Source organism: Salarias fasciatus, chromosome 20 (genome assembly GCF_902148845.1).
Source record: "Salarias fasciatus chromosome 20, fSalaFa1.1, whole genome shotgun sequence".
In the NCBI taxonomy this organism is placed as follows: Eukaryota; Metazoa; Chordata; class Actinopteri; order Blenniiformes; family Blenniidae; genus Salarias; species Salarias fasciatus.
This window is the reverse complement of record NC_043764.1, coordinates 6,843,039-6,869,122: the sequence shown is the minus strand read 5'-3', so window position 1 is coordinate 6,869,122 and position 26,084 is coordinate 6,843,039. Positions and strand designations below refer to the sequence as shown.

The 26,084-nt window shown below is 43.8% G+C and overlaps 1 protein-coding gene across 1 annotated transcript in view; it reads right to left on the bottom strand.

The window, feature by feature from the left end:
* Nucleotides 1-26,084, bottom strand: part of sema3bl (sema domain, immunoglobulin domain (Ig), short basic domain, secreted, (semaphorin) 3bl) — a 68,555-nt gene that overhangs the window by 9,094 nt on the left and 33,377 nt on the right. The window contains exons 4-10 of the mRNA XM_030118476.1: nucleotides 17,080-17,199; nucleotides 8,630-8,720; nucleotides 6,601-6,717; nucleotides 6,348-6,490; nucleotides 3,456-3,570; nucleotides 3,223-3,292; nucleotides 2,783-2,927 (exon numbers count right to left, since the gene is read on the bottom strand). Of these exons, the coding sequence (XP_029974336.1) occupies nucleotides 2,783-2,927; nucleotides 3,223-3,292; nucleotides 3,456-3,570; nucleotides 6,348-6,490; nucleotides 6,601-6,717; nucleotides 8,630-8,720; nucleotides 17,080-17,199 (801 nt within the window). The remainder of the gene's footprint in view (nucleotides 1-2,782; nucleotides 2,928-3,222; nucleotides 3,293-3,455; nucleotides 3,571-6,347; nucleotides 6,491-6,600; nucleotides 6,718-8,629; nucleotides 8,721-17,079; nucleotides 17,200-26,084) is intronic.

Here is a 26,084-nt window from a genome sequence, read left to right as displayed (position 1 = left end):
TCAGAGTTAAAAAATGCTTTCCTACCAGACTTGTGTGAACACTTCCAGGTCTGTGCTGATACGATACATATTCCTGATGCGTCGGCCAGCCTAATTCAACACAGCTCTCTGAAGCACTCGTCTGTCTAAACTGCACACAAAACTCAAACACCTTCCAAGTCTCCTCTCAGCTCATCCAAACCCGGCTTCAGCTTCAGCCCAGAGCCAAGTCAGGATTAATGGAGAGGAGAAGACGTGAGTGTGTTTGGCAGCCACTTATTCATTTCCATTATTACTGTGTGTGTGTGTGTGTATGCTGTGAACACACGTGTGTTTAACACATCATGCCGGCTCCAAGTCTCTCTGCTGCAGATAAAAACTCATCTGTTAAAAGAAGGAGATCCAGCTGTGGGGGGAGATATTAGAAGATGGTTTGTGGTTTCGCTCGTTCGCACCTAAATTCACACACAGGTTCTCAGTTCAAGAGAAGCAGCAGGGATTCCTCATCCTTAACAATGATAATGCATGTTTACACTCCACTGAATTTATTGGACATATTTGAGTAAACTCCAGTGAAGGGTGTGGGTTTTCATTGTAAACAAGGAAATAAGATAAAACATTTATCTAAATGGGATTTATTGTATTTGTTGCTTTTATTATGTGGACATTTTATGCCAAAAAAGGTTAAAGTGTAACAGAGAAAATCCATCAATACATAAAAATTGATTAGACTGAAGTATAACAGCATGGATGGAGGGAGGGATGGAGGGAGGGAAATGATAAGTAACCAAAACATCAATAAAAATGAAAGCTAAGAAACCATTAATGCAATAACTAAATATTTTCAAGTCTGTTTAACACAAACAAGATGTTTTCAATTGGGACTGTTGGATATTTTTACATGTTACTGTCTCCATTCATCCATCTTCTATACAGATTTTCTATAGCAGCTTAATGTAAGATTTGGGCAACTTAGACGTGGGACAGTCCACTAAAGGACTCACACAAGAGTGCACACACACACACACACACACAGAATTTGACTCATTGATTTGGAAATGGTTGTGTGTGTGTTTGGACTGTAAAATAAAGCCGCAGCGCCCACAGTGTATCCAGACCGTCAGGAAAAGATGCAAACAGCCGTTTGGAAAATGTGATTCTGTAAACAGAATTCAGGCACAGGGCAGGAAACCTGCTGATGCTGCTCCGGTTATCTAAATGACACTCAGATGAAGTGCAGCTGATCGGAAACATTCTGCAAATGTTATTTTTATGACAGAAAACAGTCCCCGATCCAGGAGAAACACCTGCTCCTCATGAATCACCAGTCCAGATAAAGTCCCCAAAAAATCTCTGCATCAAACACAAAACTTGTGGTTTTCTGATGGAAGCTGATCAGTGGATGTCAGAGACAAGCAGAATAATACTTCACAGAGTTCACCGGCATGTGAAACTCCACGCCAGTTTCCAGGCGGGATTACGTCTGGGCTCCAGTAGATCTGCACTTTAGAGAAAAACCTCAACCTTTTATCTGCAGCAGGATCAGATCTGACAAAAAGTTTTAATGATGTAAAGTAACGATTCAATCCAAAACAAATATCCAGGACGGATAAATCCAGCAAATCTCTGTCAGACGGACTCTTTACGAAGGTAAAATATCCAAACGTCTACCTGTGTTTTGACAGGTGCTTTAATAGAAGTAAAAGGATGTTAAGATTTAATCTGTTACAATGAGAAATCCTGAGAAAAGAGAAAAGGGTTTAATGTTCTGACTCCAGACCAAGTTGGAGATAGGAGACGAAACAGAGGGGAACCTTCTGGAGGAGCTGCCAGAGGCATCACCTCCTTCATTTCCTCCTTCGCTCTCCTCCCTGCTTAGACTGAGACATTCCTGTTAATCGGAGCGTCGGCCGAGTGGAACCACCGAGCGTCTCTACTGTTCTCACATCGTCCATCATTCACTCTCCTGATGAGGAGGAACTGCACGTGTGTGTGTGTGTGTGTGTATGTGTGTGTGTGTGTCAGGAGAACATGACAGGGGTCCTCTGAGAGTCCAGATATAAACCAGGAGACGGTTACAGTCCCACAGCTGGACGACCACGAGCAGCAGTTTAATTCTTCTTAAGATGAAAACTTCCTCCAGTTGAATTTTTCCCGTTCAGCCAGAAGGCTTTGTGTACCTGAACGACTGGTAAAATGCACAGTCTCACACACACACGGTGAGAGTTTACGAGCTGCTGCTAACACTGTAGCTCATCTGCAGCAGTAATTAACACACAGCAGGACCGACGGACCAGCTTCTACCCAGCTCAGCCTGATGATCAGAAGCTTAGTTCCTTTAATGTGATTTTACAGGTGATGAAGGAGTCATTTTGTTCTCACGGGCTTTCTAAATGACAAAGTTGTTGTTGTTTTTTTCTCTTTAGCAGACGGTATAGGAAGAACACACTTCCATCTGGGTTTGACATGCTTCAGCACATCTAATGAGCTGCTGATTAAAATCCTGTCTGCAGGGATGAATGAAGATGATTCATTAAATTCAGGTGAGTTTGAGGAAGAAAACCCAGAAAATGTCCCGTCCTGCCTCAGATTTAAAATGACGACACACTACCCAACGATGTTTAAAATTGCTAAAAAGTTACAGTATCTAAATCTGACAAAGTCAATCAAAATTTTAATCATCCAAAGTGTATGAGTGAATTTAAAAAAACACAAAAACACTGGTGTGTATTATGATCACAGCAGGAGCCTCCTGGTTGAAACACCTGGACGGAGGAAACACACTCGGTAAACGGTCACTCACCACGCCCGGTCTGGGGTAAGGCACCCTGCCTTCATAAGCCCCCCACTGGTAGTCGGGACCCTCTTTATGAGCGAAGGGTCCGTTGAAGGCTTCCCGGATGTCAGCCATGCGGTAAACACACACCGCAAAGCCCTGGAACACATTGCTGCGGAGGAGAGATGTGAAGCATAGATTATTATTAATCTCATAAATACCTACTTCAATACCCATTTCAATGCGTTTCTTCTGTTTGAGACGATGGAGAAATCCTGCAAATCCAAGTGTCAAACTTCACATTATCCAGTTTTGTGGTTCAAAATGGGACATTTATTTTATCATGAGACAAAATATCTTCACATTACCAGCCTTGGATTATTGAAGATAATAGTATTTTTCAGGGCAAAAAGGTTTCCAGAGGACAGTGTTTAATGGGGATTAGATCAGGGTTGATGTGTGTTTACCTGATCGTGCTGAAGATTGCGTAGACGTCTGGGTTTCTCTCATCCTTTGTCCTCAGCAGGAAGACGTCCTCTGTTTCACAGAGACAAAGCTGTTAGTTTGCATCGTTTTATTTGTGTAGATTACAGTTTGTGTGGGCTTCCTGTGTTTGTGCAAGAGCGCGTAGGAGTGGACCGCTGCGGGGCTAGTTGATGCAGATGTGGGAAAATTCACTGGCAAATGAAAGTGGCCTCACCGAGCTGGTTGAAGTGTGTGTCGATGCCGTGAGGCCCGGGCACAGAACACACCAATCTGGCTTTGATGAATGTGCTCCACTTATTGACGAGCACTCTCTGGCCCCCGACGTCATTCTGGGAGAAAACACAGGGAAATAAAAACAAAAATACAAACATCGTGTTAACTTCAGCAAAATAACAAAAATAATCATCCAAACCCTTCCAAGAGTGGAACTAAAACAAAACCTTTGTGAAAAGTTTATTTTCACTGGACACATCGTAGGGATCATGCTCACTGTGTTTTTGACTGCTTGCTTATTCTTCACTGATTCTTCCCTCTTATGTCTCTAAGGCCCTGTTTGCCCCGTTTCCTGTGAAAATGCTAAACTTCTGTCACGCTTTGTCTGTTTAGATGACAACAGCATTAATATCCTCCAACTCCATCTTTCTGAAGACAGCAGAAACGCTGCTAGCGTGCACGCACACCTCGGCCTCAGTAAATAGTTTTTTTGCACATGCGAGAGTGGATGGAAAATAACAACAATGGCAGCGTCCAGAGTGTCCGGACCTCCAGTCCGTCTTATTCTGGGATTCGGTCATTTTATAGTTGAGATTCACATATAACAGCAAGTTGGTTGTGTGTCTATATGAATATCCCTGTATTTGCCACTGTTAATGTTCATAGTGTACTGTTTTCTGCATGTGTGTGATTTCATTACATTTTTGCTCTTTCAGTGTAAACATACATCACTTTAAAAATGTTACGAAAATGCTCAAATGACGCCTTTTGATCTGATTTCAATTCAAAATGAACATTCTGTTTGTTTCTCACCACAAAACTCTGAAGGGCAATTTGATGCTTTCAGAGGCTGGTGTGGAATTAGGTTTGAGGCGGTGTCAGGGGTTGGTTGGGGTTACAAAGACAGAAATACACAAGTGTGTGTGTGTGTGTGTGTGTGTGTGTGTGTGTGTGTGTGTGTGTGCATGAATGTGTGTGTGTAACAACGACCAGCGATAACTGGCCTCCTGCCAAGAAGCAATGCAGGGAAAGTGATGACAAGAACTCAGACTTGCCTCAGGGAGACAGAGAGGGAGGTGAGGAGGAAATACACGAGTACATGTATGAAGAACAGAAAGTGAGATGGATGGAGAGGAAGAGAAGAAGCAGAAATGCAGAGGAAGATGAGAAAAACTGCTGAAATTGGAGGGTTTAGCTGGGATTTGGTCGAAAGCGTCCTGGCTGGATCCACCAGTTTCCATCTAAACTCCAGCAGCTGTCTGTAAACGTTTGAATTCCTCTCCGCATGCCTATATCTGCATGCGGTTCTCACAGCACACAAGTGGTTTTCTGAGACAAATCAATGCATGAAAGAATGTTCGAGAGCGTGCAGGCTTGATGGAGACCACCGCTGGGAAATCTGACAGCTGTGTGAGTTTTGGAAAGAGAAAACTATTCCTGTAAGTCCGAATTTCATGATGCCTACAGGATCTTTGGGGAACAGTGAAAATTTGATTACACAAAAAGGACATTCCTCTTTTTCACGACATGGGTCTCGACTGTTGAAAGAGGTTGATGAACACATCAAACCAGCACCTCCTGGGCTGACAAGCCAACAGTTGTGGGTAACCACACAGAAAAAACGCTTCCAAATCAAACTTCTGGTTCTTCGTAGCTTTCTCTGTTCAACAAAAACCTGAAAATATGAGACTGTTATAAATCCAGCTGAAAACAAAAGAAACCGAGAAGGGCTGCTGGAATTCTTTCGAAGCCACTTATTCAAATGAAACACCTAGTGAGCAGCTCCCACCGCCATCTGGCTTCAGTCACACACACCTAGCAGCAGGTTTTTTAACCTCCGTGGGTTTAATGGTGAGTAGGTGTTTAAGGTAAACTGGGTAAATGAGACACTGTCTCTGGAAGGACAACTTTCTGTCAAACTTTTCATACATCAGTCTTTAGTACCTGATGGAAAGGTCTCTGTATTGACTGTGTAGCGCAGCTGCTATAGGATGAGACTCCAGGGAGAAATACACTGAGCTCCCCTATTTTCTCACTCACATTCACAATTCGACATTTTCTCTCACTTCTGTGCTCTACGCTCTTTTTTTCCCATGAATTTCACCCAAAAGGCAAATACAGCTGTTTTTTCTGAGCAGCGCACAATAAAGGGAAGCCTGTGAAGAAATAATCCTGAGCTAAAAACTGACAAAAGATTCAAAATTTGGTATGATGAAGTATGACTTCCAAAATAGAATGCATAATAAAGTTTCTGCATGGACACAGGCCTCTAAAAACTAATAATGTCTTCTTAAGTGAAAGTAATAATTACTAATCACATAATACCTGCCAAGAAACTGATAGTTTTCATCTTTTCAATGAGAAAAGCCTGTATGGGAATGATTTGCCAATGCTTGATGAGAATAACTTTTAGTCAATAATGTATTAAGTTATTAAAAGGCTGAATAAGCATTATGTGTTAATGAGAGGTAATGTGCTTTGTGTATTTTCATCTGTAAAAAATGCTGTTTAAGAAAAAACACTTATTTACTTGATTTAAAAAAAAAAATCTGCAGCTAATAATGTCAAAATATATTCATTTGTTGAAAATAAAGGATTTTTTCAGCTTCTTTGCAGTTTTCTCATTGTAGACGGATAGTCGTCTTAATCATTTGTTGAAGATGGTCAGGGTTCGGGGAACCAGAGAACCCGGAAAAGAAAAGAACTGCACAGGGAGAACATGGAAACACAGAGAGGGCCGGAACAGATCTGAACCCTCAGTAAAAATATTCTAATCGAATATTAGAAAGACAGATGGTTTTCAAATCAACTGCTGCAGACTGATGGAAGACCTGCAGGTTCTGCTGGGTAGAAGTGTAACGCGATTTAGGAGCTGCTGTGTGAAACGTCTTACCGCACACACTCGCCCCACTCGGGTGTGTATGGACCCCTCCCTGTCCCCCGCCTCGGTGGCCTTCTCAGTGAAGAAGAAATACACTTTATCGTTGTCTCTGTCGTCGTTGTCTGGGATGAGGTGGGCTGCGATGAACTTGGGGTCTGCAGAAGTAGAAGGAAACATGGAAAAATCAGAAACGTGTCTGACTGAACCGAACCCGAAGAGAGGATTACAGTGCGGACGCAGGAGGGAAATATGACGAAAGTGTCACCATGAAGGAGCTTCTGGTCCGTCTCTGTCCTCATGGTGGAGCGGCCTCCCATGCTCCTGAAGATCACCGAGTCTCTCCCCAGGAAGTCGGCCGTCAGCCCGGTGTACAGCTCCCCTCCTGCAGGAGGACGGGTCGGAGACCAGAAACTATCAGTGAGCACAGACAGAAACGGCTGCAATAAAGAAATAAAAGAGTTGGGAGGAAAAAAGCTTTTGGCACGGCGGATAATTGAGGAAATGGTGGATAACAGAGAGAAACTGCACGGTTTAGGCAAATGAAGTAGAGGCAGGAAATAAGGACTAAAATAAATCCAATGAGGAGCAAAGCAGGAGAGCAATTTGACGGTAAACCCTCCACAGAGAGCTGACGTTACATTACAACTAATTACAAACTTTCTGCAAGAAGCAATAAAGCTCAGACCAGTCCAGTGATATTCCGAAGTTTATAAGCTGACAGGGTTTTCTGTCATCAGCGCGGTCACCAGATGTAAAAATCACTCTGTGAAAAATCACTTTCAAGGACGTTAAATATCAGGAGTCATCACAGATACTTTCACAGAAAGCCTTGCTCTTTTCAGGACATGTTTTGGAGCTTATTGTCGAAACAGAATCCGACCACAGAAAGCTCCCTTCTGACTTCTTCTTTATTTGGCTGCAATAACAACATGATCCACACGGACGCCTGTCACTGTCGGTTATGAAAGACGGAATAATACGACCTGCAGGCACTGTGTTGAGGGGAGCCCTGGGAGATGGTTATTTTGGAACAATATTAGGGATGGTCAGCGATGAACAGAACTGTTTTCCTCTATCTCATCTTAAACTGCAATCCCAGAGTCAAAACAGGGTTTGTATTGCAGTGATTACGTCCCCTCGTGGCTCAGTTTGCCCGCTTATCAAAACTGAGATCATGTAAAAACTGTGCAGTGAAATCAAACATGAACTCTCTGAGCTTTACACAATATTCATTTTTGATATTCACCCAACTACCTGATGGATGGATGAATGAATACTTCTATCTAGTAAACTTGTTGCTTCTGCTCCACCACATCTATATTCAGTATATTTATATTGTCAAACCACGTAAAGGCGCAGCCGTACAGCTCTAATAAATGCTTGTAATATGTCATAATATTCAACACTGCTGACTTCAGGAGATCTACTGAGATCGACCTTCAGAAAATCTCTATCACCTCACAGGATGAACAGTTTGATTGCTTTGTGTCTGTCGTTTCTCTCCCAGCAATCTCTCCGGTGTGTTTTGGTGTGTCTCTGCATGTCCAGAGTGAATCACTGCTCAGCTCCAAACTGCAAGTCTCTCAGTATCTGGCTTTGATTTGAGGCTTTTCTGCCAAACACGGTACACAGAGAAATAATTCAAGACACTAAGAGCACCCAGCTGCAGAGAGAGGAAAGACACACACACACACACACACACACACACACACACACACACACACACACACACACACACACACACACACACACACACACAGTCAGTGACATAAATCAGAGGTTCTTTCACAAGCTGCAGCAGATACCTCCTGACATCCAGGCAGAAACACCCAGGACTATTTAACCTCGTCAGCAGGACGGTACGCGGTGTATCAGTGCGTCAGAGGCAGGGATTTTTTTTTCTTCTTTTTCTTTCCTCGCTGCTGTTAGAGGTGTTATTATCATTTCAAAGGTCGGCACTGAGAGGTTAGGAGCGAAGAAACTAATGTGTATGGCATCCTAAATAGTCAGATTTGGCAGTTAAGACACACAAAACTGCACAGGAGACAACGCTAATTTGTCACACAGATGATTTAAATTGGATTGAAAGTGTTTCACTGTTACTGCTACTCAATAAAGAATATTCTTTCCATTCTCCACATTTCCAAAGATGTATAGGTAATGTTCATGTAGAGTTTCTGATGCCGCAGTTCCAGTGGATTCAGGCTAAACATGACACACAGTGAGGAGGATAATGGCCGCTCTGAGAACATCAGCCTTATACATCGATGAAGAACCGTTTCCTCGCCACGTACCACTGAAGGCGCTGGCGAAGGGGAAGCTGGGGTCGTGAGGAACTTTCCCTCGTCCACTTTCCACGTTCAGGGGGTCCATGGTGAACACATGCTGGGACAGAGGGAAAAAAAGACTTCATTAAGAGGATTTCATATCAGCAGGAGGTTTCCAGGAAAGATCTGCTCACAGCTCGTCTTCAGGACCTGCTCCCTCCGTGTGCCTCAGACTACAGAGTGATATTAACACACTGTCCTCATCAATCCTCTGATGTTATCTGCTTCATTGTTCGACTCATGGAAAGCTGACCTTTAACAAGGGGTTAATTTCTCCATCTGTCCTGTTGCACCACTGTGATATCGTCTACACAAACCAGGAAAACAGTCACAGGCTTCAGTTTTTTGGATGGGTTTGTCCTCCGACTGAACTTGTCTGGGATGAGAGGAAATGCAGGATCAGTGCCGTTTGCCAGAGTTCAGACTCGTTTCCCGCCCAGTTCAATCGGCCGATCGGTTGTTTTTGTGAGCGGCGGGTGTTGAGGAGCCAGAGGGGTAATAAAGAAAACACTGCTATCAAATAAAAAATACATTTACGAGTCAAACTTTATCAGCTTTAAAATGAAGCTGATTTTATCACTTCCTCAGCATAAACTCTGCAGACTGGCGGAGAACAAAAGGACCCGAGGCTATAAGAAAGTACGACCATACCACCTTACATATACATGGAAGTGTCGTGATCTATTTTGTTTTTAGTTAATGCTGCCAAAAAAATCAAAACAACATACTTCGATCAATGATTTTGGACTAAACTTTTGTCGTATCCCAGACTTGTAAACTTGCATTTCCTCGTCTGAGTGTTCCCGGCCTCACCGGAGCACCGAGGACGGGAGCTGCAGCTGCAGCTGCTGCAAAGTCAAGCAGCTGAAATGACTCATCAGGAAGCGCCATCAGCGCCGCTGATAGAGCAATTAGCACAGTGAGTGACACAGACAGCGCCGTAGCCTTCTAATGAATGTGAGATAGCACAACCGGGGGGTGATCTGGTGCGTAATGAGGTCAAAAGTCGACCCTCTGTGGTGAGAGGCGCGTGGTAAACGCTCATTTGAAGATGACGCTAATTCATTCATTAAGCAAGTAGATCCATTACAGTCTGAAGAGATTAGAAAGACAAAAATGCGGAAAAAAAGGAGTTGAAAACATTCTGTTCTTCTAAAAAACGAGGCAGAGCTTGAATCGCATTAAAAAGGTCAGATGATCATGTAACGTGGCATCTGTGATGCTTTTCATTTTACTTTTAGTCCTGGAAATGCTCCTTTTATTCACCCCTCCTCTTGTCTTGTTATTGGTCCTGATCCTCCACTTTCTTCAAACTCTTCCTCCTTTCGGTGTTGAATCTCTGTTTTTTTGTCCGATGCAATCGGTTACACGTCTTTCCATGTGTGTTGTGAGGTCAGAGGATTGCCTGTTGGTTGTGTGTTTCTGTGGCAGTGAACACACACACACACACACACACACACACGCTCAGTCTCGTATTTCTATCCTTGTGGGGACCGTCCATTGACTCCCATTCATGTCTAGCCCCTAACCCTGACCCTTACCCTAACCCTAACCCACACCACAACAAAGCCTAACCCTAAAGAAATGTTTTTGCACTTTTACTTTTTTCAGTAACAACAACATGGTCAAGAAAACACTGTTTCTCCTACTTAGGACCGGAAAAAGGTCCCCACAAGGCACGTCGTTCCACGTTTTGCTATCCTTGTGGGGACATTTGGCCCCGACAAGGATAGAAATACAAGAACGCGCACACACACACACACACACACACACACACACACACACACACACACACCTCTCAGCACTGAATCTTCTGGTGTTTGGTGGATCGCTTTGTGTTGAACACATGAAGCCATTTTGGCAAATCTTTGGGTTACGCTTCACTCCAAGAGTCTGGAGTTTTTTTATAAGAGTGTAATGTGTGTGTGTGTGTGTGTGTGTGTGCAATTTTAAAAATGAAATATTTTCTCCAGCAAGTCAGAACAAATGTTGGATGTGTGAGACATTAAACGGAGCATAAAGGGTCCACAACCGTCCAGAGAACACTCCGCTCTGATTTTCACAGTTTTTCGTTGTACTGCCTCCAGCCGTGAATAAATATGAAAGTAATTAACATCACAAAGGTTTCTTTCTCCGTCCTTCACAGCCAGTCAGCTTCACCTGACAAACACTGGCCACGTCTTTGGACTGGGCGGTGTATCAGGTCAGGAAGGGGTCGCCGCGGACAAAAGCTCCTTTGTTTCCAGACCTTTTCTTCCAGCTTCGACACCGCCGACGTACCAGGCTGCGTCTGCCAGCCCGGTGATCGATGTGACTCCGAACGCGCTCCACTCCCGGCGCGAGGCGGGAACGCAGGCAGACAGTAACGCTCCGCGGTCGAGTCAAGTCGGCGGCCCTGATTTCAATTGTCCTCACGGTGAACCCTGTGTCCGCGACCGTGTTCCTCTAATAGACAATGGAGCATTGTTTATAGGTGGGCGAGTCTCTGGCTGAGCCCAGATCACAGGGGAGATGATGACATTGAAGTCAGCCGAACGCAAATACTGAGGAAAAAAACCTAAACACAGAGGACAATACCGCACACAGCGGTTTGTACGTGACGGCCCACCGAGCAGAAAAGAACAAACAAGACAAACTCCTGCAGCCGAGCCTCCCCAGCTCTGACAGACACCACAGATCGCAGGAAATCACCAGAGACGGTTTGGTTAGGAGCCACATTTAGTCGTTCGATTGAAGAATTTTAGAGTGGCCATGAAGAGGCCACCGCAGCGCCAGGCTAACAAACACAGTCTCACACTTCATTAAGTCTGAGGTTATGAAGGATGTTTCATTGTGCTGAAATGTCTCGTGCAGTTTTTCCTCCAGCTCTGCCATCAGAGGGATTTGAGAGGGTTTTCAAACTTCAGATTCGCTTTTTGGAAAATCTGATCCTCTGAATCGGAAAAACAATTAAAAGAACATTTAAAAATGTGTTTATAGTGTGTTTATTCATTATTATACAATGTTCTTCCATTTATCACAAGAAATCGCTCACTTTCATGTATTTGTGATAATTTCTCTGCAACCTTTCGCATTGTTCTGTGAGGTGACGCCATCTTTCAATCCTCTACTGGATCTATGCGTTGCACTTCTATGTGGACGAGATCCAGCGCACCATGTAGGGGGTGTGTGTGTCTGTGTGAGTGTGTGTGTGCGTGCAGTCACATGTCTGCGTTATCTCACGGTGAACTGCAGGAATGGCGCGACTGCCTGTTCAGCTGATTAGACTGTCAGAGTCACTTTGGTTTAACTCTGCCAAAACAAATACACACATGCTCCGTGATGCCGGGAGAGAGAAACGTCCAGCCGCTCCGTTCCCTCCTGTGCCAAGCAAAACACAGCCGAGTCACTACGAAATCACAGAGAAGCCACTACTGACACTTTGCACACGGGTTCATTAAACTTGTAAAAGCCTCTGTTTCTTTACATGACGAATTCATTAACTCCAGGATTTTTCATCGTTTGACCTTTCGCCAAGCATAAATAGTGAAAGTCCAGATAAGAAAGCAACAAATTATCGGTTATTTTAGGAACTTATACATGAACAAACCACTGAATACATTTGACTTTGTTGAAAACTCATCAATACATAAAGAAGGTAATGAAACTATAACTTTCTTTTTGATGGTGTGTTGACTTTTCCACCTTGTTGCACCTGTTATATTTCAGTTTTGAGTTTTCTTGTGCACCAGGAGACACAACAGGCAAATCCACTAACGTTCCTTGTTGTTCCTCCTTTGCAAGAACCTCATCAGATTCTGAATAAATTCATGCAGAGCACGACAAAGTGACAAAAGAGGAAACTGGCCTTTCTGCTTTAATCACATCAGCCGAGTTCAAGCAAAGAAAACATCCATATTTTCAGTTTCGAGCACTCTCTGCTGCATCCTCCCCCCTTCCTGTCCTCCCTCGTCCAAACCTTTTGACGGAGTACAGCTCGACAACACGCCAACACGATACAGTGAAAACAACCCAGCTGCGCTTTGAAAGCTGATGATGTGAATCACCTGTCTGAGGTTCATCTCTCTAAAATTTGTTTAAATTGTACATATTTTCCAGCCCACACTGGATGATGCTTCTCATCCAGTCCTTTTTTAAAGTTTACGTTTCCTTTAAGCCTCTTAAATGTAACTCAGACAACAAACTGAGTCCATTTGGCTTTTTTCTGTCCAGTAATGACCGCGCTCCTTCACTTTCCATCCTTCTTTGATCTCAACTTTATTCTCGCAGTTTCAAATTGTTTTGATCCAGTTTTCATCTTTGTCCAGAGAGTTAGTTTTTTTTCCGGAGCCAAACAGAGATGCCAATAAGTTCAGAAATAGAGTTTAGAGGAAAGTGAATAATGGAAAACAGAACAACAGAAAAAAGAGAAGAAGATGGAGGAGCCACTGCTACTCTGAGATATTATTCATTACCCAGAAAAGGTGTGGAAATTAAGCACAGCTGCTAAAATATCCTGAAATACCTTAATTCATCTTCAGCTTTAAAAACTCTGGAGACGCAACACTGATGAGAGAAAAAAATGAGTGATTTATAATTCATTTCCCTTTTAGCTGATGCAGAACATTTTTAATCACTGGCACTGAGGGTTTCCCCCTGAAGTCACATTTATACTTGCAGAGACCACAAGCAGTAAAAAACAGTCAACACTGTAAAATGAAGCTAGTTTAGGCCTTTGAAACATTTACTTTTAGAAGCTCTGTTGCATATATCTGCTTTCAATCGATGTCTTCATGTGCATTTCATACCTAATATTTGTCTTTGAAACGTCCACATCTTTCATCGTGTTTGTGTGTTTTACTGTCTCTATCTCTGCATATTTGTGTTTTCAGGGTACTGCGTGTGTGTGTGTGTGTGTGTGTGTGTGTGTGTGTGTGGTCTGGCCCTCTTTATGTCGCCGCTGCAACACGGTGATTTATTTTCACATCCACGCCGCTGCCGGGCGGCTGCGTCACTCATCGCTCAGACTCTGATTTTCTGAGAGCGACCCGATGTGGATTTGAGGCTTAGAGGAAAAAATACTGCAGCTCAACGCAACAATTATACGCTCAGTTTTTGTGTGGGGTACATTTGATATGGCATTATTTCTCTAACTCCTTGTTAGCACAGAATCAGTTTTTTTTGTTCGAAAACATGTTCCTTCAGTGAAACACCCAGAGGACTCCAGACCAGATGAAATATAATCTTATTGCACAATAATTTCCAAATGTTTTGGTGGTTGGCACAAAACCTCCATGACCTCCGAGAACTCTGAATACTGCTGACATTGCTTTCAGTCATGAGGTTATGTTGATTAGTTTGTGGTATAGATTGTTGCTAAATGCAATTTTGGTTTTCATTTTTGTATAAATATTGTCATTTAGTGAGGATTTCCTCCCAAAAACAGCACGTCCAACTGCAATATTTTCATCGAGACATTGTTTGACAATGTAAGAGCACATTTCATCGCCTCAGACCAGATGCTTTAGACGGACCCACATCCAACGCCGACGGTTTTGTGTAAAACTTGTGTGACGCTTGGACGACAACAAATCACCAAGACGAAGCGAGCCGGGCGGCGAGGGAGCAGAGGCGAGAGGTGGCATGAGAGAGATAGACGGAGTATGACCATGTCTGCCCCTGACGGAGATGAAACACCTAGGGGGTCAAAGGGCATCCCACCCAGGGTCCAGTCCGCGAGCTGGCAGTCTCGGTTCCTGGGAGAGGTCAGGCAAACAGTCAGGACGTGTTTTGTTCTCCACCAGTTAACGACTGGTTAAATAAATGGACAGGCTCCCCCCGGTGTCGCCCGTCCAGACGGACTCAGAGTACCTGGAAAAAGGCTGCTGTGACTCACACACACACACACACACACACACACACACATGCACACACACACACAGCTGACATATCTTGTTTCAATAGTATCAAACACATTGTCTGGATTGTAAACACAGCCACAAACACACGTCAGGGCGGATTAAAGAAACGCGGCAATAATTTAAGAAGCATCTGCTCTATTAGATGAACAGATATGAAGAATCCATTCACCGGCAGGAAGAATTACTTCAAAATTAATCCATCCACTTATGCTCTGATTAGGCCACATGCTGGAGGCAGGATACACCCTGAACCCTGAACAGGTCGACAGTCACACACGCTCATGCCTATTAGGGCCAACAATCAACTTCACACACATTTTCTTAGACTGTGGGAAGAAACCAGAATAACCACCGACAAAGCAACCAACACACACAGGAAGAACACGTAAACTTTAGATGGGGAAGTTCCCAAGTTGATTCTTGAGAGTGTGTTATTATTAAAAAAGATAAAATACCTCAGCACAGGTAAAGCCTCTTGAGACCACAAGTCCATAATCTCCGCTTTGTATTATTGATTAAAATAACGTCAGCTGCAAAAAAAAAGTGCAGATTCATTGAATCACTGAGCTGTGAATTATTGACCTGGTGAAAAAAGCTCATTGTAGCATCCCGGGCTGGAGACACATTTGATCACAACTTCCACTAAATTACAAAATTTACAAAAAGAAAACTACAGCTCCTTCATCTAAAGAAGTTGAGGCTGTCTGAGTATCGTTTTTCCATCAGTAAGTCTAAATATACTATTGTTGTTGCCTGTGCTGGTTGCAGGCAGGTTATGGAGATTTGATCATCTGACCTACTTTTCCTAACAAGCAGGCTTTTCCTGGAACACAATGCACCACAGAAAGCTTCTGCTCATTCCTCTTTCTATCTCCAGTTTTGCCTCATTTTGAACCTTGTAAACCATAGTGAATGATACCTGGAAAAAAAAAAAAGATTTAAAATGAGCTTTGAAAGGTTGGTGCCGGTTTGCGTGATGTGCTTTAAAATCCAGAGTCCAAAAACCGCAACAAGGATGACAGATTGAGAAGGAGACAGAAAAAGGCAACACCTAGAGAACACACACTGTGCTGAGCAGCATAAGCCACTGGAAAAGAACCCTCCGATGTAGTTTTTGTGAGTTATGTGCACACACAAGTCACACATCCTCAGAGTTTGGCTCTCGCCCACCTTACTGTCTCATCTGCAGCTCGCTGCCAACATCCTCCTCCTCCTCCTCCTCCTCCTCCCCTCCTCATGCCCGGTCTAACCCCCTCCCCCCCGCTGGGTCAGGCGGGGCAGCACACTGAGCAATGATTTGGTGAACCTCTGTGAAACAGAGCGCTACGAGCGCCTCTTAATGGCTCCATTCATCGATTCTTGTCTTTCAAATGGCTTCAAGAGAGAGTCTCAGCAGCGGGTCCCTCTGGGCCTAGCGGCTCATGAAAAGACGTAAAGGGGGCCGAGCTCCGCGGCCCAGCGGCCCCGAGCTGCCTGTTGAGACTTAACCTTGAACTCTGGGGCTCTGTGCTCGAACCCCGGCCAGACTGAGCTGTGCTGTTCTGAAGGAGCACCTTGGCACCGACCGTATTCCCTCCATTAGCCTCGCTTCCTCCGCACGGCTGCCCAGAGGCCGCGGATCAGATCGCTGCCACACAGTCCACGCTTTCAGGGGGTGGGTCCATGAATCTTTATAAAAATCTTTATTAACTCAAAAGTGAAAAATTATCTAGCGTTGATCAGCCATCAAATCAAATAGTAAATGTTCACCCTTATGAGGAAGCTTTCTCTGAATGAACTCATCCCACGTTCATCGTTTGGTTTTATTCTTTCTCACGTGGCTATAAGGACTGAACCGCCAGCCTTGGAGATGGAAATGGACAAGCTGAACTACAACGGCCCACTAATTAACATTTGAAAACTCGCTCACCAATAAAACGTTGGGCTTCTTTAAGCTCTTCACTGTTTCAGTTCTGTTGTTAAATCATTCACTATTTTTATTGAGCCTTCAGCAGTCATGGCTCCTGCAGCATTACTCAAACGAGCAGCTAATGGCTGAAGAAACTGGAATACTTGGTTCATAATATAGCTATTATTCTCAGGTTTTGGGGTCCAAACCAAAGTTTTAATCATTCATACTGTGACTGACCGACTGTTTGGAACTCAAGAGTCAAGTTGTTATTACGCTGACAGTGTAAAATGGCCATTCGGCGCTTAAAAAGTTGACATAATTTACAGTTTCCAAACATTTCCTGCAGGAAATGAAGGGAAAGTGCAGCTAAGTGTAGTAAAATATGGTTCCTGGACAACTGTGACAGCGGCGCACCACAAAGCTTTCCTCGAAAACTCCAACTGATTGTTATTTTTTGCCTGCAGCTGCCAAAAGGATATACGTGTGTGTGTGTGTGCGTGTGTGTGTGTCCATGTGGGTGTAAACGAGCGTTTGACTATTTGTGCGTTTTTTTGAATGACCGGTGCCGTAAGACACTGACATTCCCCCACAGTTCTCCCCGGTGGCCTCGTCCTCGGACGGCTCACCTCCCCTCGGTGTCCCACGGAGATGAAGGCACACATGGGCTGGAAGGCGCCGGTTCCACAGGCCAGCAGGTGAGTGCGGTTGTAGGGCTGCAGCAGCCGGACAAAGTTGGCACACTCGGTCTAGAAAAGGTGAAACGAACACAGACACATCAGAGCTTTGCTTTTCAGAAGAAGTCCAAGGTCCAAACGATACAAACTCTGCAGTGAAGCAGATGTTTCATGTATCTGTATTTTGTTTTCACTCCCAACATTCGAACAAAATTATCCGTATCTCTTTACATTCTTTGAACTGGTTTGCTACGTTTTTTTCTTTTTCTTTCTTACCTATTCAGATGACAAATGGCATAAAAGATGTTAATACAGTGAAGGGAAGTTGACCGCAGAGAAAGAGCATCAATTCATGACATACATGACATACAGCTCTGGTCTTGCTGTAACTTGAAAAGTGACAGTTTAAAGTTCCAGTGAAGAGACTGAAAGTACCGGAACCGATCAGGTTAAATCAATGCAGTTTGAATGAACCAAACTTTATTGCAAATTTAAACTAATACAGACTGAAGTGCTTGGAAAAAAATCATATTATTTGTAATAAATGTTTAGAAAGTAGGTTATTAAGTAATAAAAGAGAAAGAAATTTGGGTTGCAAATGTTCATTTAACTGCTACACACACACACACACACACACACACATTGAGGATCCTCAGTCACACTGATTTCAAAGTTGCTGAAAAGAAAGAAAATGATTTCTTAATACGCCTTATTGATCCCACATGTTGTGATGAGAGTTAAAAAAATGTCCCTTATTAGATGAAACTTGATCGTCCCCACAGATACGTGGCTCATATCTCTGATGCCTGGACGACGGCCAAAGCCGCAATCGGGAACGTTTCATCAAATTCGGGTCAAAGGAACCTGAGAAAGACTCGGGCGCTGAGGTGAAAACACGCTGCACCATTTGGCAGTTTCCCTGAAAATAAATGCGACTTTAAATTTGAACTTTCACATTCAAAAAAACCTCAAATGATATGATGTAGGAAGGAAAACAGAGGCTGCCGTTTGATCAAATAGTTTCAAGTAGATACATGTCAAGGTCCATAAATATATCAATATCAATGTCACATCAGGGAAAAAAAGAACAAAAGAAACGACGACTGAGAAAACTGGCGTCGGGACGCTGGCGTTCTCCTCCTGGTCCTGAGGAAACCAGGGCCCGACGACTTCCTGCTTCCTGTCTGTAACAACAGCTGGAGAGGAAGAGAGCGGCTCCCTCCAGTGAACCAGGTCAAACTCATATCTGGCCAACGAGCGGCTTGGGTGATGCGTGTGTGTGTGTGTGTGTGTGTGTGTGCGGAGACGTCTGGAGATGTTTCTCTGCCCTGTTTTTTATTTTTACGTCTGCGCAGCTCCTACATGTTCACATGTTCGGGCGTCCACTAAATCTGTGGAGTGTGTGGCCCCTGCTTTCAGTGTGGACCTCTGAAAGTGTGTGTCCGACCCTTGGACGTTGTTGATCGTCAGCCTGAGTGCTCTGCAGCGTTATGGAGCTGGAGTAAACCATGTCACTGCACTGAGAAACACTTTACATCATTTACTGCTCTTGTCTGCCGCCTCACTTCTGGATCCAAACAAAACAAGGCCGGTGACGGACAGAAACTCATCTGTAACACCAATGTTTCCAATAAATCCCATCATTCCACACTCCAGGGTTTGAGTTGTGTTTTTTAAATAATGTGTTATAATTTATCTCCAGCCAACTGGAATCTACAGGAAGTGAAATAGTGTTTACATGTGAAAGTGAACCTTTCTAAAAGGCATTTCCATGTTCTCTCTGGCTGTGAGGGTTTTCTCCAGGTATTCCTGTTGAGTAACGCAGCACAGAAGACAGATGGATGAGCAAGGTCTGTGGGATAATACCGAGAGGATTAGAGAATAGTAATCTGTTTCTGTGTTTCTACTTGGGGAGTGAAAGAGTGGATGTGTGTAACCTCCGAGAGCAAAGAGTGGAATGAAATACTGAGGAGAGGAAAGAAGTCTTTTTTTTTTTTTCGCTCACTCTAGGACTTGGGGGTTTTCACCAGTTCTGTGTGGTCCTACAAAGATTAAGTGCCAATAAAAGGAGTGGCGTTAATCAAAAAGTAAAGTGGTTTGAGTGCTGAATCGGGCTCTGTCTCGCTGGGACTCATTCAGCTACGGCTGAAAATCCCTGCATAAATAATCAGGGTCCGGACAAGCTGCTGAAAACAAAAGTCTCAAGTGTTCATTGATTAACCTTTCAGTATCTCGAGATGACTGGTCCACCACAAACACTCTTTCCCAGAAATGCTTCTCACTGCTACAGTGTAGAGGTCATCCACAGAGGTCACTGTTATGTGTCTGGAGTCTCAAAGAAAATGGTTTTATGGACATTTTAAACAATGAAATATTACCCACTTGCTCTGAGACGTGCGTATCATTAACATAAACACACAAGGAAACTGCCAAGAGGTCTGGCAGCCACTCCTGGTGATTACCATTCACAATTGTGAGATTAATTTCCCATTGAGAACAGTGGTTTATTTAGGCCCGAACTCCAGGAAGGCCCAGAGCTTCCATTAACAGCGCCAGACTTCAAAGTTCAGCGGCACACCGACCACGCTCGAGCAAATACAGTACAGCCCGCTACCGTCAGAAGAATTACTGCTCAGCCGGTGGACTTCGTTCCTTTAATAGGAGGAAAAGTGGCTGAGGATACAAAGGAGGCGAGGGCTGAAAGAAATGAAAACCGACGCCGTCGCCTTGGTAGAAAAAACACGCCGTTGAAGTGAGTGGTTCTGAGTAGTTTGAATGAACCGCAGACCAACAGTTTCAATCACACTGGGATCCATTTACACAAGTGTGTGTGTGTGTGTGTGTGTGTGTGTGTGTGTGTGTGTGTGTGTGTGGGCTTCCTCTCAGACCCCGTTTGGAGAGTGCAGCCTGAAATCTGTCCTGAATGTTGATGCTTGTTCCTGATCAAGCCCAAACGGATCATCATTATCGCATTTAATCCTACAGAAACTCAATTAATGAGCCAAGACAAACTTAGACTGCTGCTGAAATTACTGTATTTTATTTATCAGTTCTGGGCCCTGGGAAAGTAGAGAAAAACGCTAAATAAACCAAGATTATATGAACTGTTGTTATAGAATCACATGATATTAAGTCGCTTGTTGGTTTGCTTCGATAGCTAACGTCTCTTTTCACACCCCTCCAGTTGCCGATCGTCATCAGAAACAGCCGTTCATGTCCAGAGCAGCGAGGTCAAACACATCTCAGCTCAGGGGCTACATGCAGAAACAGATTTCCTCCTGGGTGGGCCCGACCGATAAAATATAGCCTTTAAATTAAGTTTTCCTCTTGTTGTGGCGTAGAAGAGGAGGCGTGTGGGAAAATATCTACATTTTCACAGAACTAAACAATCACTCCTGAAAATGACTAAAAACTCAACACAAAGAAACATTTCTTTCACTCTACTTTGTACTTGCCGGTGCACAAAATACATTTTTTTTATTTGAACTGTATTTCTTCATCGTGAAGCCACCTGCTCTTTTAAAAAAAGGAAAGTTGTCACGACTAATCAACCAACATTTCTTTCAATTTCCCAAGGCCAATTTCTCTCCATGTTCCCGTATTGTGAATCCGGGCGTAGCATGTTTGGAACATCAAGGTAGAAAGTTTGGCCACCGGTGAGACGCTACTTGGAGAAATGTAATTTGCGGCCGCTGGCCGGCATTTGAGCCACCGAGGCCATTTAGCAGCGGTCCAGCTGACGTGGAGCGAACGCCATCGAAGGCTCCAGCAGCGCGGCGAGCTTTATGAGCAGAGAGGCGGGTCTGGACGCAGCCAGAAGAATCCAGCATAAACAGCCAATGTTCAGCTGAGGGGACTCACAGCCTGTAACACTAACAGGAAATGAGGACCAACACACACACAGACACACACACACACACACAGCAAACAAAACCTCGTATACAAACACATTGAACGCAGTTTTGAAGCCGAGCGACGGAGTGAACTGTTCCGTCCGAGCCTTTGAGGATCAAACAGTCTGTTTTATTGATTTCCAGACACTGGAAAACACTCAGTCATGGAAAGAAACTCTCTAAAGTAGGTGTGAGGATTTTCCCTAAAATCTACCAACTGCTCCCACTGCGTAACCAATCAAAGATTCATTCTCAGCAGAGAAAACCGCCGGCGCTCACTGGGCTTTCTGGCAGAACAGCCACCGATTTCTGCAGCATCTTTTTCTCATTACTGTTGATATTGTGCCCGAGTTATAGTCCAGTGTGCCTTCATACTTCACAGAAATACAGACTTTTCAGCTTTGTTTCATGCTTGATCAACAGACAGGTCAAGATTTAGCAGCAACGTCCATTACTTTCATGTAATCAAACCGAACAATGCTTTAGTGTGTAGAATATTGTGGCTGGGCAGCTTTAACCATTTTTCATGAAAGAAGCTTTATTTTGGAATTCATGGCAGCAGTGCATCTTTAAAAAGCCGGGACAGGTTTTTGTGAACATTCCCTATTCATGTCAGTGAGCTACTGGGAAACAATGGCTGCAGTGTAGGGAGAGCTCTTGTCCAAATCCAACAGTCCTGGATTTTCTTGTCTCAGTTCTCATTGGTCTGAAGGACCTGAAGGTCAACTCAGCCAGACTCCTCCACCGTGTCTCCAGGCTGCTGTGCTCTAACCTTGCTTTGCTGAAATGTACTGTTCTCATATTGGAAAATATTCTCTTCAGCATTGGTGGTGACTTTCCACATGTGTGAGCTGCCCACAAGTTTTTTTTATTTAAACCGTGAGCTGATAACAATTCACACTGCTGCCTTTTGTCTCTGCAGGACCGGTCTGTGGTTTCAAAACCGAACTTTAATCTTTAATTCATTTGACCACAGAAGAGTTTTCACAGCATCATTTTCCTGAGCTTCGGTGTCGAGACGACGGCAGAGCTGTGAACGCTGTTCACACACGGCTTCATCACTGAGTGATACAGCTTCAACTTTCACCACCGTGCTGCTTTCACAGGTAATCATTTCTGAGAATGTTACATTACTGTTACATGTTAAATTACTTCCAATTCTAAAATACTGTGATCGGCATTTCTTTGGGAATGTTTGCAACAACCAAAAATATTTTATAGCATAATAATGTATTAGCGCCATTATAGTAAATTTTTTCCCAATAAATGAATGAAAAACAGCCTTGAAAAATGTATTAACAGCATCAAATGATGTAATAATAGATGGATACTACTGCATTTCATGGAAATCAATTTTCCAGGTTTTGTAGAGTTTCATTATCTAAAATAGGTAAAGTCAATGACATAGTCATCAAACACACACCGTGTATGTTAAAGTCTGACCTGAAACTGATCATTCATGCTTCTATTTCATCATGTATCGATTACTATAATTCTCTCTTTACTTTTACCAACACGACTGTTCTTAAACTCCAAACCAAACAAAACTCTGCAGCCAGACGACTGACAAATTCGCTCAGAACAAACCACTTTACCCCCGTTCTGTCCAGTCTTCACTGGCTTCCTGTTAGGTCTGGGATTAAGTTTAGATTTTATTCCTGACTTTCCGTTGAATGGCGAGCCCCCCCCCCCGCCACCAGGAATATTACGGACTTAATGTGCCCCAACACAGTGAACCCTTCAGTCTTCAGACCAGAAACTCCTCGAGGTCCCGAAGACACGGTTTAAAACCCGGGAGGCCGAACCTTTCCAGCTGTTGGCCCCAGACTCTGGAACCACTTGCCCTTACCCCTCCAAATGGCCGAGTCTGTGGACTAATTCAAAAAGGACTTGAAGACTCTTTTATTCCTTTGGCTGAATATTCACCGGATAAATGTGTGATATGTAAAACTCTATGTCTGTATTTAACTTGTCTTTAACACTTTATCAATGAAAACCACTTTATAAACTTTTGTTCGTTTTCTATATTATGAAATGTGCTCTAGAATAAAGTATGAAAGTTGAACTTCTAATCAACTGAGAAAACAAGAGGAGGATTTGATGAGCGAAGCACAAAACAAGTGTGTTGACAGGTCGAGCATGACAGTGCACGTTACGCTGCCGTCAGCGGTGCCTCCCCTCCGCCTGGTATTTATTTGCCTGAGCTGTGATTAATGACGGTGGAGGTCATGAGGTGGTGACTCTGGGAGGAAATGTTATCAGTTAAAACATGTTTAAGGTGGGAGACACTTGTCCCGAGAACGATGGGGAGACGCAAGCTTTCACTAAGAGATAGAAATGCACAGTAGGACGTACATGACGTTCCTCTTCATTGGCATTCGAAGCAGGGATTTTTCTCTTTGCCTTGTTCAATAGAATGACTTTGCATGTAAATTAAAAGAAATCTTGGTTTCTGTCTGAGATGTTTGAGCTTCACAACGTGGCACCAATCCACTAAACACAAAAGTTGACAAAACACGACGAGCGGACCTTTCACCTTTCAACCTCCAAGACTTTTTGTGTGACCGTGTTTAACAAACACAGACGGCAAACACATGAGATGCAACACGTGTGTTTAACTCTGTGGATGCTACGGACGCAGCAGCGATCCATCTCGTCTGACACCAGAAACACACAGAAAATAAGATACGTGAAGGAATGCGGGGAGACGAAGGCGTCGCTGAACAAACGCCGACGAACGTCTCGATCTGCTCCCCGAAAACAGAAACACACAATCTGTACGACGCCTTCGGTACAAATGAGGGAGAGTTACACACAGCCTGTTCTAGGACAGGAGAGGGTAGTAGTAACAGTAGCACACACACACACACACACACACACCCCTCTGTGAGCTCGTTGAGTGGCGTGTAGAGGAAACACCTCATAAAACTGATATAACCAATTTAAGACACCCCAGACTCACCTGCCACTTTAAACAAAGAAATCATACACACACACACACACACACACACACACACACACACACACACACACACACACACACACACACACACCATCCTAACCCATTCCAGATGGAGACGGTTGGCAGACTTCTGACCAAAAAGGTACAAAATTGCTTGATTTTACTACTCATACAAGAGTATAGCCATTGTTTGCGTGTGTGTGTGTGTGTGTGTGTGTGTGTGTGTGCACGCGTGTGTGATGAGCACCTCTTTATATTCCCTGCTGAAGCCGCTGAGAGCCGCATCGCCAGCTGAGATCAAATTAAGAAAGTGACAGTACATCAGGGGAGAGAGACTCATTAGGTTTCTCATTTATTCCTTCCTTTCTTCTCCACTTTTCTCATTTAACTTTCTTGATTGTCTCTTTCCTTCACTGTCTAATGAAGATGAAGACGTCCCAATGAAAAATGAACACAATGAACAACACAAATTAGAATTTAAATAGGAAAATAAATCTTGTGAACATAATGCGGGACGCTCCAGAGACGAATCGGGCGTGAGGGAGTCACTGGCACGAGGAGGACCGAGCCACAGGTTTTACTGCTGATTCAAATAGTCTGCTTCCAACACAACAAGCAGAAGACATCGACCAGATCTTACCGGCTCCACATTCAGGGCCTCAGTATCACAGAATGACCTGCAGGTGAACAGGAAGTGTGCAGAAATCCCACCTGGCTTTCTCCATCATCGATCTTCCACTTTGGCTTTCCACCTGTTCCGCCTCGGGCTGTGTTTGTTGTGGCTTTTCTGACCCGTTATCTTTGACTTTTGACCACAAGCATCAAGATTGTGTGGAATTTAAACTCCGTAGAGAAGATTTATGCTCTGGCATTAAAGAAGTTGACTCTTAAAATGTGGTTGTTAACTTCAGAATTTAAAAAAATAAAGTTTATTCTTATCTGAAAGGTGCATGACCCGACCCGTCTGCCCGGCTCCGGCCCACCGGCAGCTTCACTTCCTCCGCCGGTTCAACGCCCTCTCTTCCCTGCTCATTAACTTGGACAGGTCCTCCGTGGAGTCCGTCCTGACCTGCTGCTGCTCGCTGTTCTTCACCAGCTGCAATCCATAACACGAGCTCTGATCCCACACACCCCGGATGTGCCCCGTCCTCCACCCTCCCCCCGGGAAATAAACACTTTTCCAATTTTTTTAACTCAGACCGCACGTTAAAACTCCAGTGTTGTATACATACAATGTTTTTTTTTATGTTATCTCCATTACAGACAGGGAAATCTGGGCATCCCTGCGTAGACTGTCGTCCCTGCCACCTGGTTCCGGATAAGCAGTTGAAAACAGATGAAAGGATGGATCACGATTTTAGTAAACTCTGTTTCATTCACTTCTTTCACACATCTTTACTGGCAGAAAAGCTGAAAACCGGTTTTCACTGACACCTGATTCTCTATGCTCTATTGACTTTTTCAAATTTCTGAAGAGGAGAATGACAGAAAGTCAACTTTTCTACTTTCACAAAGTTCTCTCAAATGCAATTTCAGTTAGTCGTTAACTTTCTTTTGCAGAAACAATTAAGAATGTGGCTGATCGCTGAACAAATACACACTCGGCCCATTGCTGGCTGGCACCAGATACTTGGACCAGCGGTCCACAACCTTGTTTGCACTACGGACCGGTCTTTAGCAACACAACTTTTCCGCAGAGCAGCAGGACAGTGTAGAAAAATGCCGTAAATGAAGCCACACATTATGTGTTCGCTTTCTTCAGTTTTCAAACTCATCATCCATTCCTAAAGCAACATAAAGAAAAATGGAAACACACGACACTTTCAAGTGCTTCACACAATATTTACACTTAAATAGATCTTAGAGGTAGAGCTTAGATCTTTAGCTTCCACTGAAATGAGTCCAGAGAATCAGCCGACCGAACAGCAGTGAGTAAAGAGTTCAATAGTTCAGGCGCTGAGTCCTCAAAAGCTCCATTACTTCAGGTCTTGAGGCGACTGTTGACGAGTTACTGGACCTAAAAGAAGCTCAGTGATATAAACGACATAGTCTGTCAATAATAGTAAGTAATGGTGAAAATCCCATGAGACCTATGCAGACCG